Source organism: Haliaeetus albicilla, chromosome 3 (genome assembly GCF_947461875.1).
Source record: "Haliaeetus albicilla chromosome 3, bHalAlb1.1, whole genome shotgun sequence".
NCBI lineage: Eukaryota > Metazoa > Chordata > Aves > Accipitriformes > Accipitridae > Haliaeetus > Haliaeetus albicilla.
This window is the reverse complement of record NC_091485.1, coordinates 36842281-36856248: the sequence shown is the minus strand read 5'-3', so window position 1 is coordinate 36856248 and position 13968 is coordinate 36842281. Positions and strand designations below refer to the sequence as shown.

The following is a 13968-nucleotide window of genomic DNA, read 5'->3' as shown; positions in this document are numbered from 1 at the left end:
AGGAAGGAGGTCTGGAGAGGGTGCAGAGACCTAAAGTTACTCTTAAAATGCGTAGCTAATACTTAAGTTACTCTCCCCATGTCCCCTGGAGATGTGGGAAGAGTCGCTGGCCGGTAGGTATGTTCCTTGGAAAAGAGTTGCAGGTGCAGGGCTTTTCACACTGTGGTCCCCCTTTCACGCAGCAGCGAAGTGTATTTTGCAGCATGTGTTCCTGTCAGGCTGTTTATGCTGCTGCATGGACTAATTCTAGACCTCTTCACGTTTTATAGTATTACACAGAGGTTTTGGCGTCATCTTTCTAGCTGATATATAGCCTTATTGTAGGAAAGTCTCTGCCCTGATGAGCCTGCTGCCTAACACAGGACAGCAGTCTGTTTCTGGATAAACTGGGGTCATGGCTGGTACGGCGTGAAGCACTTGCTCATTTTCCTCTTGCTGGGGCTCAGCATTTTCCTTTCAGATCTTCAGGAAGAAACCCACTGTTGTCAGAATGCAGACAAGTATCAGATTAGACTTCACGGCTAAAGGAGCATAACACGCTGAACGCCACGGCAGCTTTAGCCGAGACCCGCCTGTTGACACAGTCAAAGTCATGGTCTCTTTACAGGCGGCGGTCGCCCTCGGCACTATTGTTCGGCCACCAAAGGACAAGCTTGCTCTGGCATTTGCAGCCAGCCGAGTCGCGGTGCCACGCAGCGCCGTTCTCGCCGCACCAAGGACGTTGCCAACCCGACTGCAGTCACCCCAACCTCGTTCTTTCGCGTTTCCTCCTTAAGGTCGGGAGTTTGGTGAGGATCGTGGGGCTCCCTGAGCCCCCTCTAGTGGATACGGATGCGAACGCCAGGCCCGTCTCGGAAAGTGCGGTGCTTTTGACTTTATCTGCTTGGGTGGTGGTAGTTCTGTCTCTGCCAAGGCAAGCGTAGGAGGCTGAAATCTCGTTATTTGATCCCGCGGTTTTGTTACTTTAAAAGCCAAAAGCAAATCAAGTGTGTAACGAAGCTTTTTATAGGTGATAAAATACATGACACCAAGTAAATCCATGGGCAATAGATAGCTTAGTTCTAACAGGGAGCATTTGTATGTCTAGAAGTTTTTTAGCCGTGGTCAAGTACATTTGCATTAGTGTTCTCATGTGCAAACGAATTATTATATTTTTTAAGAAATGTGTTTCATGTTTTTAGCATAGCAGATGCCTTTGATCAGCATGAATAGAATTATTTGTATGATAATTTGGAGTTTAATTTGATTTACAAGATGTTAATTTAAAATTTTGTATTGACTCTTGAAATGGTAGTCTTCAAGAGGAGTGCCCAAAATTCTCATTGGAGATTAAATAAGGGGAGGGTGATTGCTTGAGGAACTGGTCTTCTGAAATGCTGAGATGCCCGAGTGAAATCCTGTTGTCTAAGGGGCAATAAGCATTTCACAGAGGCTGTTACTGTGCAGAAATAAAACATGAAATAAGAAGACACACTATCTGTTTTAAAAACTAATTTCACTGAAGGTGGAAACAATGTTAGATAACAGGGTGACATTTTAACTTGCTAAGACATATGACTGAGCAAAACATTGATCACGATTTTACAATGGGAATTAAATCTAAGAGTTTGTATTTTTTTAGCTGTTTTATCTGTGTGGAATGTGCAAAAGTGGTTGCAAGATAAACTTCAAAGCAGCTGTGTTTAGGATGCTGAAGCTCTGCAATGTTATCAGACCCAGCCACAGAGATTACATTTTAGCATTAGTGCTGGAAAAACTCATGTTTGAAATGCATATTACCTCAGTAGATAGTGCTGTGCCTGCCTTCCTGCCTTCCTTCCTTCCACCTTTCCACCCTTCCGTCTACCCTTCCTTTCTTCTGTCCTTCCTTCCCTCCCTCCCACCCTCTCTTTCTCTCTCTTTCTTTCCAACTGTCAGTCTGTTTTCCAGCACTTTTCTCTTTCCTCTCTTCCCCATCTCCCTTCCCGCCCTCCTCCTTGCCCTCCCTCCCCTCCCTTCCTTCCTGCCTTTCCAACCACCTGCTAGTCTGTCTTCCAGCACTTTTCTCAAACACCACTTCCCAAGTCATGCTGTGACACCTCATCAGAACAGACTTTGTGTTTACCATCCTGTGTCTGCTGCCTGACATGTATTCATGCGTTAACTCCTACAGGCCCTGCGACCTTGTGGAATAAGGCAGTTGAGGGCTCATATTTTACTCTTTAGTATCCCTTTCACTGCTGTCCCTAAGGTGGTCCTCCAGCCATTTTTCTCTGCTTAACTTTCATTATGTTTAACCTTTCCTGAAACCACTTCTCCTGCTCCTACTACTGACATTTGAGTGACTCATCTTGGGAGGTGATATGTTAGACAAGTGACATTAAGATAGTACAGTCAGCCAGTCAAACGTGTGTTTGGACAGCCTATGTCCATAATTATACTCCTGCCTTGGAAGAGGGCTGGGTGGCTGAGAGGCAACATTGGTGGGTTTCATTAGCTGACATTATTTCAGTATTCAAAGTGAGGGAGTTGGTAAATCATCATTAGCATCATTAGCATAGTTATCCACACCTTTGTTGTAGATATTTGGTAACTGGCTATACATCATTTTCTCTGCAGCTGACCTTTTTTTCCTTGGGATTCCTGATGTTTATAATAGGAATCCACTTATATATACATGCACAGCTGTAGGCATGCACATATGTATATTCACGCATGCACACACACATGCTAAGGCTTTGTTAATTGATGTTAACTGCTGGTGTTTTTTTATTACAAAACATATTTCTCTATTGGTCTATTTGCACTGCTTTGTTTTAGCTTCATCTAATGCACTGGAACTCCACACTGTACAGCAGCATTGATGAGGCAGTAGGGAAGAAGCACGGCATAGCTATTATTGCTTTGTTTGTGCAGGTAAGTTTCCTGTGTTGCACTTGTTACCATGCACTATCATTTGTCTGAGGAAAATGAGGTCCTTTCCATTTTCTTTCATTTTAATGATTTCATAAAATAAAACTATGTATGACTGCTGGTATTCTATTCAAAAGATACTTCTCAGTCACGTCTTCTGTGTATGTGCTAAATAAGTAATTCTTGTTTAAACAGGATATTGGAAGTATGTTAGTTAAAGAAGGGATAATACATAGTCGGCCATCTCTCTGTGACTCTGGAGATAAGCAGACATCCAATCTCCATTGCTCTGAGGGCAGAATGAGGGCTGTCAGGAGGTACAAGTAGTTCACTATCTCTGTACTGTGTTTTTCTCCATTCCTGGTCAGGCCTGCTGTTCAGGGATTGAGAAAATACACACAGAGGAGAGGAGGAAAGAGGAAAAAAAAGCCTACTAACCCATTGGCACAGCTGAAAACTGGTAGTAGGATTGTGCTTTTCTGAACACAGGGACAAGTGTGTTTCTTGCGGTGCGGTCATATTACTTCTTCAGAGATGCCAGACTGAGAGTGTAAAGAGTCTTGCCACAGACTCTCAGAAAAGCCTGCGACAAGAAGGCTTAAAGCTTCCTGGGGAGAAGTTGTAATGCAAGCTGGGAGGTTAGCCCCATAATCTAATTGCTATTGCAGGTTTTTCAACAGCTGCACCCTATAAAGAAGATTTTCAGTTTTAGTCCTTGAACGCCAGATTCTCATCAACCTCATGAAAAATGGCAAACTGTTTTATTTAAATGGGTTTGGAGGAAGAGGTTTAGAGTTTGTGCTTAGATCAAATGGATTTTCTTTCACAGTGGTATTATTAATTTGTCATATTTCATAATGAATTTGTGAGTGCCTTTGAGCTTTACCTCTGTTTGAATTTAAAGGTACATTGGTTACAGCTCCAACGCTCAGATAGAACTGCTAAAAATGGAAGTTAGAAATGTCTTCAGTTTTGTATCCTAGAGGGCTGTGTGATAATTGCTTATATAAGTCACCTTCTAATTCCAGCAGAGGTAACCTTTGAGTTAGTTAGAAAGTTATATATAAGTTCTTAAATAAATCTGAAACTTCAATGATACATTTTCCATTTCTGGTCTCTCACCTTCATCAGAGTTATTAAGCATTCCAAAGGGCTTTTTCATTAGCCAAGAAAGGCATCATGTAATAAAATTTACCAAGGGAAAATAGTATTTATGCTGTTTATTAAAGTAACAGGGAGAGGAAATTCAGTGACTATTTTTTTCCTGTTAAAGGCATGGAAATATAATAGTTTTGCACCACAGTTCTCAAACACATCATTTTAAGGTCAGTGAAAATATTTTCACTGATTTAAGTGACACCCCTTGATGATTATTAACTTAGAAATAGCATCTTTGAAGTGATTTCACTATCTTTTACACACTTGGAAGGTTTTAAATTGAAGTTCCATTCTGATGCAAAAGAAAATCCTCTTAAATTCCTAGAAATAACAAAGTACCTTTTGTTGACATTCAGTTGTTTCCTTCCAGTGACTGCTGTGCCATTCTATTCCAAGAGAAACAAAAAGCAAACGAATTTTTCAAGGTCTAGCTCTTCCATTCTCACTCATGCCGGCTTCGTTCCTCATCTCGTATGTGTACATGTTGGCAAAGAAATCAAGTGGAAGGCCATTTTGAGTCTTCCTATTTTAACAATGTTGTTCTGAAGGTAAAAGCGAGGGTCCTAGAATGGGTGATTTAGATCAGAAGCAGCTGAAATCAGTGTGCAGAGTGGACAGCATTCATGGAAAATAAGAACGTCTTATTTCAACAACAGGTTTCTTTTGAAAGCTCCATCTTCTGTGCCTTAAAGGCGTTTGGTAAAGGCAGTGCTGCAGGCTGCTGGGAGCCTGGCTTTCACCAGCAGGATCCCAGAGATGCCATGAGGGAGGGTATCTGCCTTTCTGCTCTCTGCAGGCAGGAAGAAACTCCCCAGAGCTTGAGAGATACCTTGGGCCAGATTTGCAACTCTATGGGAACAAATTAAAAAAGTGTCTGTCGTGCTTGTTCGCTCTGTTCCTTTCTGTGTACTTTCCTGACAAAAACTGGTAAGGACAAACTGTATCCTTGGCATTTATATGCCATAATGCTGCATGATTTTGACTCCACATGCAGTGTATGCTGCAAAACAGGGTTAAACCAGACTTAACTGTGCCTCTTTCTCTTGTTCTGTGAGTTTCTGTCTCTGCTTTAAAGTTATTTACACCTTGTTTACTTTTGACTGGTGGCTTTGTAGTGATTTAATTGTTTGGAGTTGCCATGTATCAGTGTGTGTGGTTAACTCAAGGCTGTGTAGCTTAACTGAAAACAACTACAGAACTTACTGTTCTGATTGGCCTGTCTTGCCTCACAGTTTCTGAATTTGCAAAATACTGAAACTTATCTTTACTTGCTGTATTTCAGATAGGAAAAGAGCATGTAGGCCTAAAAGCTGTAACTGAAATTCTCCAGGACATCCAGTACAAGGTAAGGCATTGTCTGAAGAAATGCTTCCTTCACTGACCAGAGAGAGAGCAAGTGAGCAAACAGTCTATGTGAAGCCAAGAGAAGGGTTTCAGATGTGTCTGTAGTAAAACGACATGTGAAAGCCATCATTTGGTGGCCTGCATCAGAACCTCAGCATTTTACAGTATTCAGATAATACACAATCTTTGAAGTTACTTCCTTTTCTGGTGGCCAGAAAGTTTGATCTCCTGTACCAGTAACTGATCGCAAATACTACCTTTTCAGTGATTATCATGGTGTCAGTGTGAATACAAGCACTGCAACATGCTTAGTGGACACCAGCAGCAGTATCTCCAAACTTACCTGGTTTTAATTTGCAGGAGAAAAGAATAGATGAACTGAGCACCCATATTAACTTGCAGTGGGAAATCAGCAAAAACACAATGCTGTCTTGTCAGGTGGATTATGTGTGGGGATCCTGAAGGACAGATAATAAGCCTAGCAGGACTGAGGAGATAGGAGTGCTCTCCAGAATGTCGATGCTATCTTAAATGACATTGGGCAAGTTACTTCCATCTTTCTGCTTCACAGTCTCTGTCTGTAACATAGAAATAATAATTCTTACTTTTGATTTTAAAGGATTTTGAGATGTACTAATGAGGTGTTCTGTATTGGTCATTAGCCATTCCCTTAAGTGGATGGCTAAGTGTAGAAAAATTAGAAGCTGTTATTAGAAGGGAATTGAAAAATCTTCTTTTAGTCAAATAATATATGGTAAACTTCAGTCATGATGTTATTGTTACAAACTCATTGTTTATGAAGGTGTCAGAGAAAACAATAGTGTATGTAACTCTGTAGGTTCATTACTGAAAGGACAGCCAAGTAGAGGAAGGTCATGGAAGGCCTCGTCATTGTGAGTGTGTTATACTAACAACTTTCAGAGGGTCAGTGTCAAACATACTTTTGGCATACATAAAATTTTCTTGCATTAAATATGTGGAAGCAGCTTTATGTTATTACATGTTATCTACATCTGTCAAGGAAAAGCTCACTTTGGCTTGTTTTTTAAACTCATTTTGTATGGAACCCCTGAATTTCATGTAGAGAATTTCAAGGCTGGGACCTGGAAGGAGCCCGGGTACTAAAGGTAGAAAGTTAACAAATTGCTGAGATAACCTTAGAACTAAAATATAAAATAGAATAAAAAAAGTGTTTGTGTAGCTGCAAGCACAAATGCAGTGATTAAATGGGGGCTATTAATGAGGTTGCTTTGCACAGGAGTTCAAGGCTTAATGTTATAAGAACACACAGTGTGTTGTACCTCTCCATTCATCGTCATTTTAATAAGAAACTAGAGATGAGATTGATTTGTATTCATTTTTTCAGGGAAAGTCCAAAACAATACCCTGTTTTAATCCCAACTCTTTATTGCCAGGTAAGGTGCCTTTGCTTACTTCTGTGTGTGTGGATTACTAGCTAACTGCAGAGGCTGAGACAATCTCGATCTAAAGCATAGCCTAATTGTAAGCCTGAGAGTGTGTCCCATAAGGTTAATAGGGTTGAAGTCCCTTTGGAACTTAACGATAAATCTGCACCTTCGTCATGTGAGTGGGATGTGATACTGTAGTCCATGCACTGCTGGCAACACTGGGGCTAGATTTCTTGATGATTTATCACCTCACCTAGAGGGGGAGCTGTATGTACTTCTTACTCTACTTCGGCATAAAATAGGAAGTGTAAGGTTACCCACTTACCAAGGTAGCTTTTTGGCAGCATCAGAAGACAGTGCCGTAATGCAATGACAGTTGTATAGCATACAAGGAGTAGTGACAATGGAAGGCAAATTCGAATTCATATAGCTAAAAGTTAAAGAGAAACAGTAAGAAACAGCCACTTCTACCTTGTCTTGAAAAAAAATGTGACTTTTTAAAAAAAGCATTTCTATAACACAAACGTTTCTGCAAGGAATCCTTCTGAGCTAAATTCCTTGTCATAGTGGCACGATCTTTAATTTTTCAAAGTAATCCATGTCTACATTAAACTATATTATTTATATCAAAAGGATGTTGTTTAGGTTGCAAAGTCAAGTGCTCAGCAATTAGGAATTGCAGGAATTAAGGCTGCCTGTGCCCCTTCATGCATATGTGTTATAAAACAACTTCTAATTGCGTGACCATAAGTTAATTTTCACAGGACCCCTGCCTCACAGTTCCTGTTTGATGCTGATCAAGTCACATAAACCAAAATTTTCATAAATGATCTCTAACTATGTATTCCTCATTTTCTAGGTGCCCGACTTGAGATCATGGGGTCTGATTTGCAGAAGTGCTGAGTGCTTACACCTCCAGCTGAAGTCAATGGGAGCAGTGCTCTGACTGCATTAAGTGCTATAGAAAGTTAACTACTCTGAGAAATCAGGTTCTAAGCATCTCATATTGAACACCTCAAATGAATAGATCCATTTGACCTTAACTTCTCCTTGCCTCAGTTCCCCAGCTTTAAAGTGTGGGGGTAATCTGTCCTTCCTCACCACACTGGGGTGTTAGAAGGATAAATTAATTCATGTTTGTGAAGCACTCAGACACTGAAGAAATGAGTGCATTAGAAATATGAAAAATGAGAAAACGTGGTCTTTCTAACAAGCAGGATTTGAATAGCGTGGGAAAAAGAAAACCAAAGACCACATATTGTACTGAGAAATCCAAATGTTATTAGATGCTTTTCACAAGAAGATCATCCATCTTTGCAAGTAAATGATGAAAGGTTCTCTAGAAAATACATACATGATCATGTAACAAAGACGGTGTCACAGTGCATGCACAGGATGGGCTGAATTAATTCTTGCAGTTCTTAACTTTTGAGTGTTTGATAATGCAACTTGCTTTCAATGGATTTGCTATGTAATTCCCTAACTGAGAAAGAAAATTACACCAACAAAACAAAATCCATGCACTGACAATCACAGGCTTCATTAGCAGGATTTAATTCTACTGATATTTTTCTGAGCTAGTAGTGAAATGGCAGTGAAAGGTTAGGTCAACCAAGCAAGTATATTCATTTCCAGTCTCCCATTCTGTCCTTGTCAAGCTAGTTGCAAGCTTCCCCTTAACTCTCCATGCCACGATTAACCACCCTTTGTCTCCAGTTCCTCTCTAGGTTTATTTCTTGTCCCCTCTTTTACAGTCAGGCAGTTTCCTCTCCATACTTCTTAAACTGTGTCAGGGAGTCATTTGTGAGTATGGCCTACAGCAGCAAAGGAGAGCCCTGTGTAGTCTCACTTACGAAGTGCAGTGTGACTAGAATCTTTGAGGAACTAAAATGACAATAGTTAAAATCAAACATGTTGTATGTAGAGTTAAAACTCTGCTTGGACAAACCATTGTATGTTTTCTTGAGAGACAAATGTTTATTCTAACAGTTATTTATAAACCTATTAATAAGTTTATAAACTTATTAAAATAAGTTTATTCTTAAATAAACCTTGATTTTTTCCTCTGTGAAATTCAACTCACTTTTCCAAAGCTAGGAGGCACCAGTGCATCTCAAAAAATATGTCACCAGAATTGCGAAGTGAAAAGTTTGGCTTGAGCTGTTTTCACTGAATTTTTATAAAAAAGAAATAAATTCATCCTTGAGACATATCCTAAATGTAGAAGTCAGTTAAAATTTGATCACCACAGCCCCTCTGCCTTCAAAATTGGATGTCTCTTGTAGCTTCTGACACTAACAGGAGTTCTTTCCCACCATATTATTTATTTGCTGTGTTAGTTTAAGGAGTTGTGCACATGTTGTTTTTCACATCTATAAAGTGGCATTTTCATCTTTAAAATACTCATCTACAGGGAGAAGTTACTGTAATATGATGACCACAAGCTCATGTACATTCACATGAGAAAGTAGTGGACAGTGCTTGACAGGTTATAAATTCACACTTTAGCTTACTGCATACTAACTTCATCATATGAGCAAAGCCCATGGCTATCATAAGCTGTCATAATTGAAAGACACAATTCTCTTCCTTAATGTCATTAAAATTCAATTTTTTTTAAATTTCAGATCCTCTTCTGCGTGACTACTGGGTGTATGAGGGCTCTCTAACCATTCCACCCTGCAGTGAAGGTGTCACCTGGATATTATTTCGCTATCCTTTGACTGTGTCCCAAGTGCAGGTAACAGCTGTGCTTAAAGTGACCTTGGAATATGGTTATGAGCTAAAGGTTATAGCGTGCAAATATATATATCAGGACATTATATCTGTTCTCCTTGAAGATCCCATTAGATCAGTACATGGCTTTTCAAGTAAAGGTTAAGCCTTTTGAGTCACTGAAAGCAATGCAAAGGTCAGAGATGAAAAACCTTGTTATCATTTATCATCTGCATTTAAAATAATTCTTTATTTAAGTGAAAGAAAAAGAAAGAAGTCAATGGGCAAAAGAAATTCAATTCTTTGTAATTGTAAGCTTTCAAATATCACTGCTTTTTGATGTTAAAGGAACAAAAAAAGCACAGGGAGACACTATGTCCTGGAGAATGAAAAATGTTAACATAGTACAGGCTAGCTATATTGCATTGAACTATATTTAACTTATCTTGCTCTTTTTTAATTCTGTTTTATAATAAATGTCAAATGGAAACTACCTATTTAAATTTGATTTCACGTGTATGTATTTTAAAGTAGTTTTTTTTAAAAAAAATTATATCTAACAGTTATGTGAGCCTTCCTATAGAAAACATTTAAAATCTGTCTAGAAATAGTCCAGTAAAAACAATGAAAACTCCTGATGAATATTCTTCCACAGTCTGTGAATCCGAGCTGGAGGAATGTGGGTTAATTTAAGTGAAACTATGTAAAATCCCTGAAGCTGAATATATTAATTTTCATTGCCTGCTCTGAAGCATTGCAAACAGAAGGGAAAAAAGTATAAAAGGTGATAAATTATTTCAGCTTTAATAATCTAAAATTTTTCTAGTAATCCCAATACAATATTTTAACAATTTTAACAATTTGAAATTGGCAATGTTTCTTTTCATTTGAAAACTGAATTCTAGTTCTAATCATAGGATAAAAGCAATAGCTCCCAATAAGCTTATTTCTATGGTAGCTGCAACTTAAATGTATCCCATCATGAGTCTGGTATTTATTGAAAGGATAAGTCTTATGGCTGCTTGCTACCAAGTAAATGGAAACAGAACTCTGTTGGCATTATTGGATTCGGAATAACTTTTAAAGACAGAGTGCATTTTGTAAGTTGGCAGCTAATTGTGCAGATATGAATTGGATAAATAAGAGGACTTAATCAGAAGTATAAAGGCCATAACTATTACACTGAGACATTGTATGATATTTTATTTCATGCTAGTTACAGATTTTGCGGTCTCTATTCCCTTTTCATCCAGTCAGTGCATAGAGGAGGGCACAGTTCAAGCCATCCACGTGCGGTGGGAGATGGCAAGAGGGTGAATGAAAGAAGAATTAGGCAGAGAAATGCAACTTTAGTTAATATTATTATGTATTCATTTACCACAAGAAAACAAGATGTTGGCATATGCTGTGAAGGGGATAAGTCTCCAGAAGAGAATATTGTGCCTGGGGAAAAGAGTGACCCATAGTGCCTGTGGAAAAGAGTATGATTCATAACCATGGCCTTTAGGTGAGAGGTAGCTGGTTTGCGTTGCTGCATTACTTTGGTGGGTATAAACCCAATCCAACAAGAACATTGCACTGATGAAGGGCACAGAAGTCATGGAGGGGCTTTTTTCTCTGCTACTGACACAGTATGCAGGTGAGACGTGGCACTGGAGCAGAGTGAGAGATTGGAGTGGACTTAGGCCAGTATCATCCACAATACCTTGTACTTGTCATAGATCAGCATCAGTTAGAAAAAAAAATCCTCACTGCTAGTTATGAATGCAGCAGCATTAAAGTCAAGGTTGTGCAGAACAGACTTACTAAGATCATGAAGGACTTTTGCCAAGGTGGGATAAAAGTTTTACCTGCACTGGATACCGCTTTCAGATGTCAACTGAAATAAATATGGGGACAAGTAAGTGAGAGACAGTGATTCTGGGATTCTAAAGTCAAAAGGGACTGAGAGTTCTCCAGGATGCCCAAAATAAGATTTTGGGGGTGCCAGAATATTTTCCTATAGCTTAGACATCCAAGATTTTAACTTGCAATTAGCATTTTGGCTGCAATTAAGTATCTGGCCTCTTTTGTGCATGTGAGCATGACTGCCTATGAAAGATTCCATTTAAGGAGAGATTAGAAATGCAAGGGCTTTTATCTATGGAAAATAAGAGGATGTAGTATAGCATATACCATTCTGAATCATCCATGGAAGGCTGGTGAAGGCATTTAATTTTATTAAGCCTGCTTGTAGTATTAAAGCACAGATTTCAGTGCAAATGCATTTCTAATGGATTTAAATACATTATTTTTACATGTGTCATTAACTTGTAGAACTTTCTTCTGTGGTATACTAATGAACACAGCTTATGAAACTTCAAGTGATTTATGTAAATACTAGTAGCATCTGTGGTTATAGCCGGTAAGAGACAAATTCAAGGCTTTCTATTTTCATTTTTCAGGCCATAAAATAATCAACTTCTGAGTGTCAATAACAAGTAACAATAAAGAACAACACAGTCTGATAGGGAATAAGTTTTATTGCCTTCCTCTGATGAAGCTAGTTAATATACTGGAGACAAGATACTCATTCACATTCTCATTTTCTGTAATTAACATAGCAATATTGTTTAGCTTAACAAACTGTGGGTCATAAGGGGAAAAAATGAATAAAATTGCAATTCTAGTTCATGGTCACATCTATATATTTTCATATTTGCTTATTTTGAAACAATGGAGAAGTAACCATTTTGGCATAGGCTTAATAGGCTGACCATTGCAAGGTAGAAAACCTTGTTCTATTTCTCCTGAAGACATTTATAGATAGTAAAGTTCAAAGAGTTGATTTGCTACTGATCTAAGTCAATGCTAAGTGAAAGGAGATTCATCTCCATATGCACCTCACTTCAGCAGCTGGGATCTGAGTGTGTTGGTTATACGAGTAGCATAGGAGCAAGCCAGGACTGCAGCCTCAGAATGTGCTTTCCTGGAGTCCAATGCTGTTTCCTCACTGCAAGTCATTTTCTTTGACATGAGGCTTCACTTTGATCAGAGAGCTGTTTGCTTCACGGGTCTTTCTGTGAGTTCTGGATAACATGTGCAGGCGACTCTTCTTCCCCAGAGAATAAGGGCTTTGCAAATCTGGTTCTTGGAGTTCTATTACTGACCTCAGTGGAAAGGAGCTTGTCTGGAAAGCTGCACCTTGCAGTGCTCTTTTTGCATATTCCTGCCCTCATTTTGTGGTTTTTATCATCCTTGCTTGTCTTGTGTTGAAATACACAACCCCAAAAGAACTGCGTTGAGCGCTTTTGTGAGACACCTCGCCCATGCATGTACACTGCTGAAATGCAATGGGAGAAGATAGAAAACTCCCTCCTATTAGGCCAGTAAAGAGCAGGAAGTAATTGAAAAATACTTGCTCATGCCTCTCTCCCCTATATTTTGTAAAAATTGGACATTTGTGAATAATGTGCTTTGTGGCTCACTGAAGCCCAGGACAAGTACATTGTCTAAGCCACTCAGAGTACAGATTTTAAACAATGATGCAGCAAGGAGCTGTTGTTCTGCTGTAGTCATTGTCAGAGTTAACTGGTTTTGTATTGAATGGCAAGGTCTCTAGTCTTTTTGTCTACCTCAATCAAAATCAAGACCTCCCAAAGGACAGAAATAGTAACTAGCATATGGAGCTGGAGTGGGAATTATGCAAAATATATGTAACCTGTGAAATAAAGCACTCTGAGAGGTCCATGGTATTCTGTTCACTGGGAAGCAGGTCTGTATTCTTGGAAGGTGTCATGGAGGCGTGTAAAATATTCAAGCAGAAAGATGATGCTTCTATTCCTCATATAGAAGAAATGTTTGTAGAGAAAACATGCAAATTCTTTGTTTTGTGTGTTCTATTCTTCAGCAAATATTTAAGTGAAACTGAAGAAAGCAGTGTTCAGGATCTGAATACAGGGAAGTGATAAAAACATTCTTTCAAAATTCTACAAAATATAAACTAAATGCTTTTACTCAGTAGAAATGTGACTGTTAACAATGCGGATTTACCCCTTCACTGGTTAGAATTTGATCCTGAATTTTAGTGTGAACAGGCCTAGGTCATCCTTAGTGTCTTCTGGGCATGAGAAAAACTTTTATAAATGGCTATTCCTGTTGAAAGTATGTGAATATCCAAGGGTGCTTAGCTGTATGCCTCTAAAATATCTATTTCCTCAGCAGTCCTACAGAGTGTACTTCGCAACATTGACTCATGAGGGGTTGGAAGGACATAGTAAGTTGTTCCATATGAAATGAAGCAGGATGAATGGGGCACACATATTGCCTTATCACATGGAAATTTAATAGGGAAAGTAGTGTCAGCACAGAACCACTTCTCAAGAGTGAAGCAGAACACCACATGTATAGAAGGTCTCTGTCCCAGGGGTCTGAACCATCATATGAAGGACTAAACAAGGAGGCTGATGAT

At 39.1% G+C, this 13968-nt stretch overlaps 1 protein-coding gene across 2 annotated transcripts in view; it reads left to right on the top strand.

Annotated features, from left to right (window-relative positions):
- The window catches only part of CA8 (carbonic anhydrase 8), a 52458-nt gene that overhangs the window by 21574 nt on the left and 16916 nt on the right, over positions 1–13968 (top strand). The window contains exons 4-7 of one of the 2 annotated variants that reach the window (XM_069779393.1): positions 2800–2895; positions 5333–5395; positions 6761–6809; positions 9431–9543. In XM_069779393.1, coding sequence (XP_069635494.1) covers positions 2800–2895; positions 5333–5395; positions 6761–6809; positions 9431–9543 — 321 coding nt within the window. The remainder of the gene's footprint in view (positions 1–2799; positions 2896–5332; positions 5396–6760; positions 6810–9430; positions 9544–13968) is intronic. The other variant, XM_069779394.1, reaches the window with a different exon arrangement.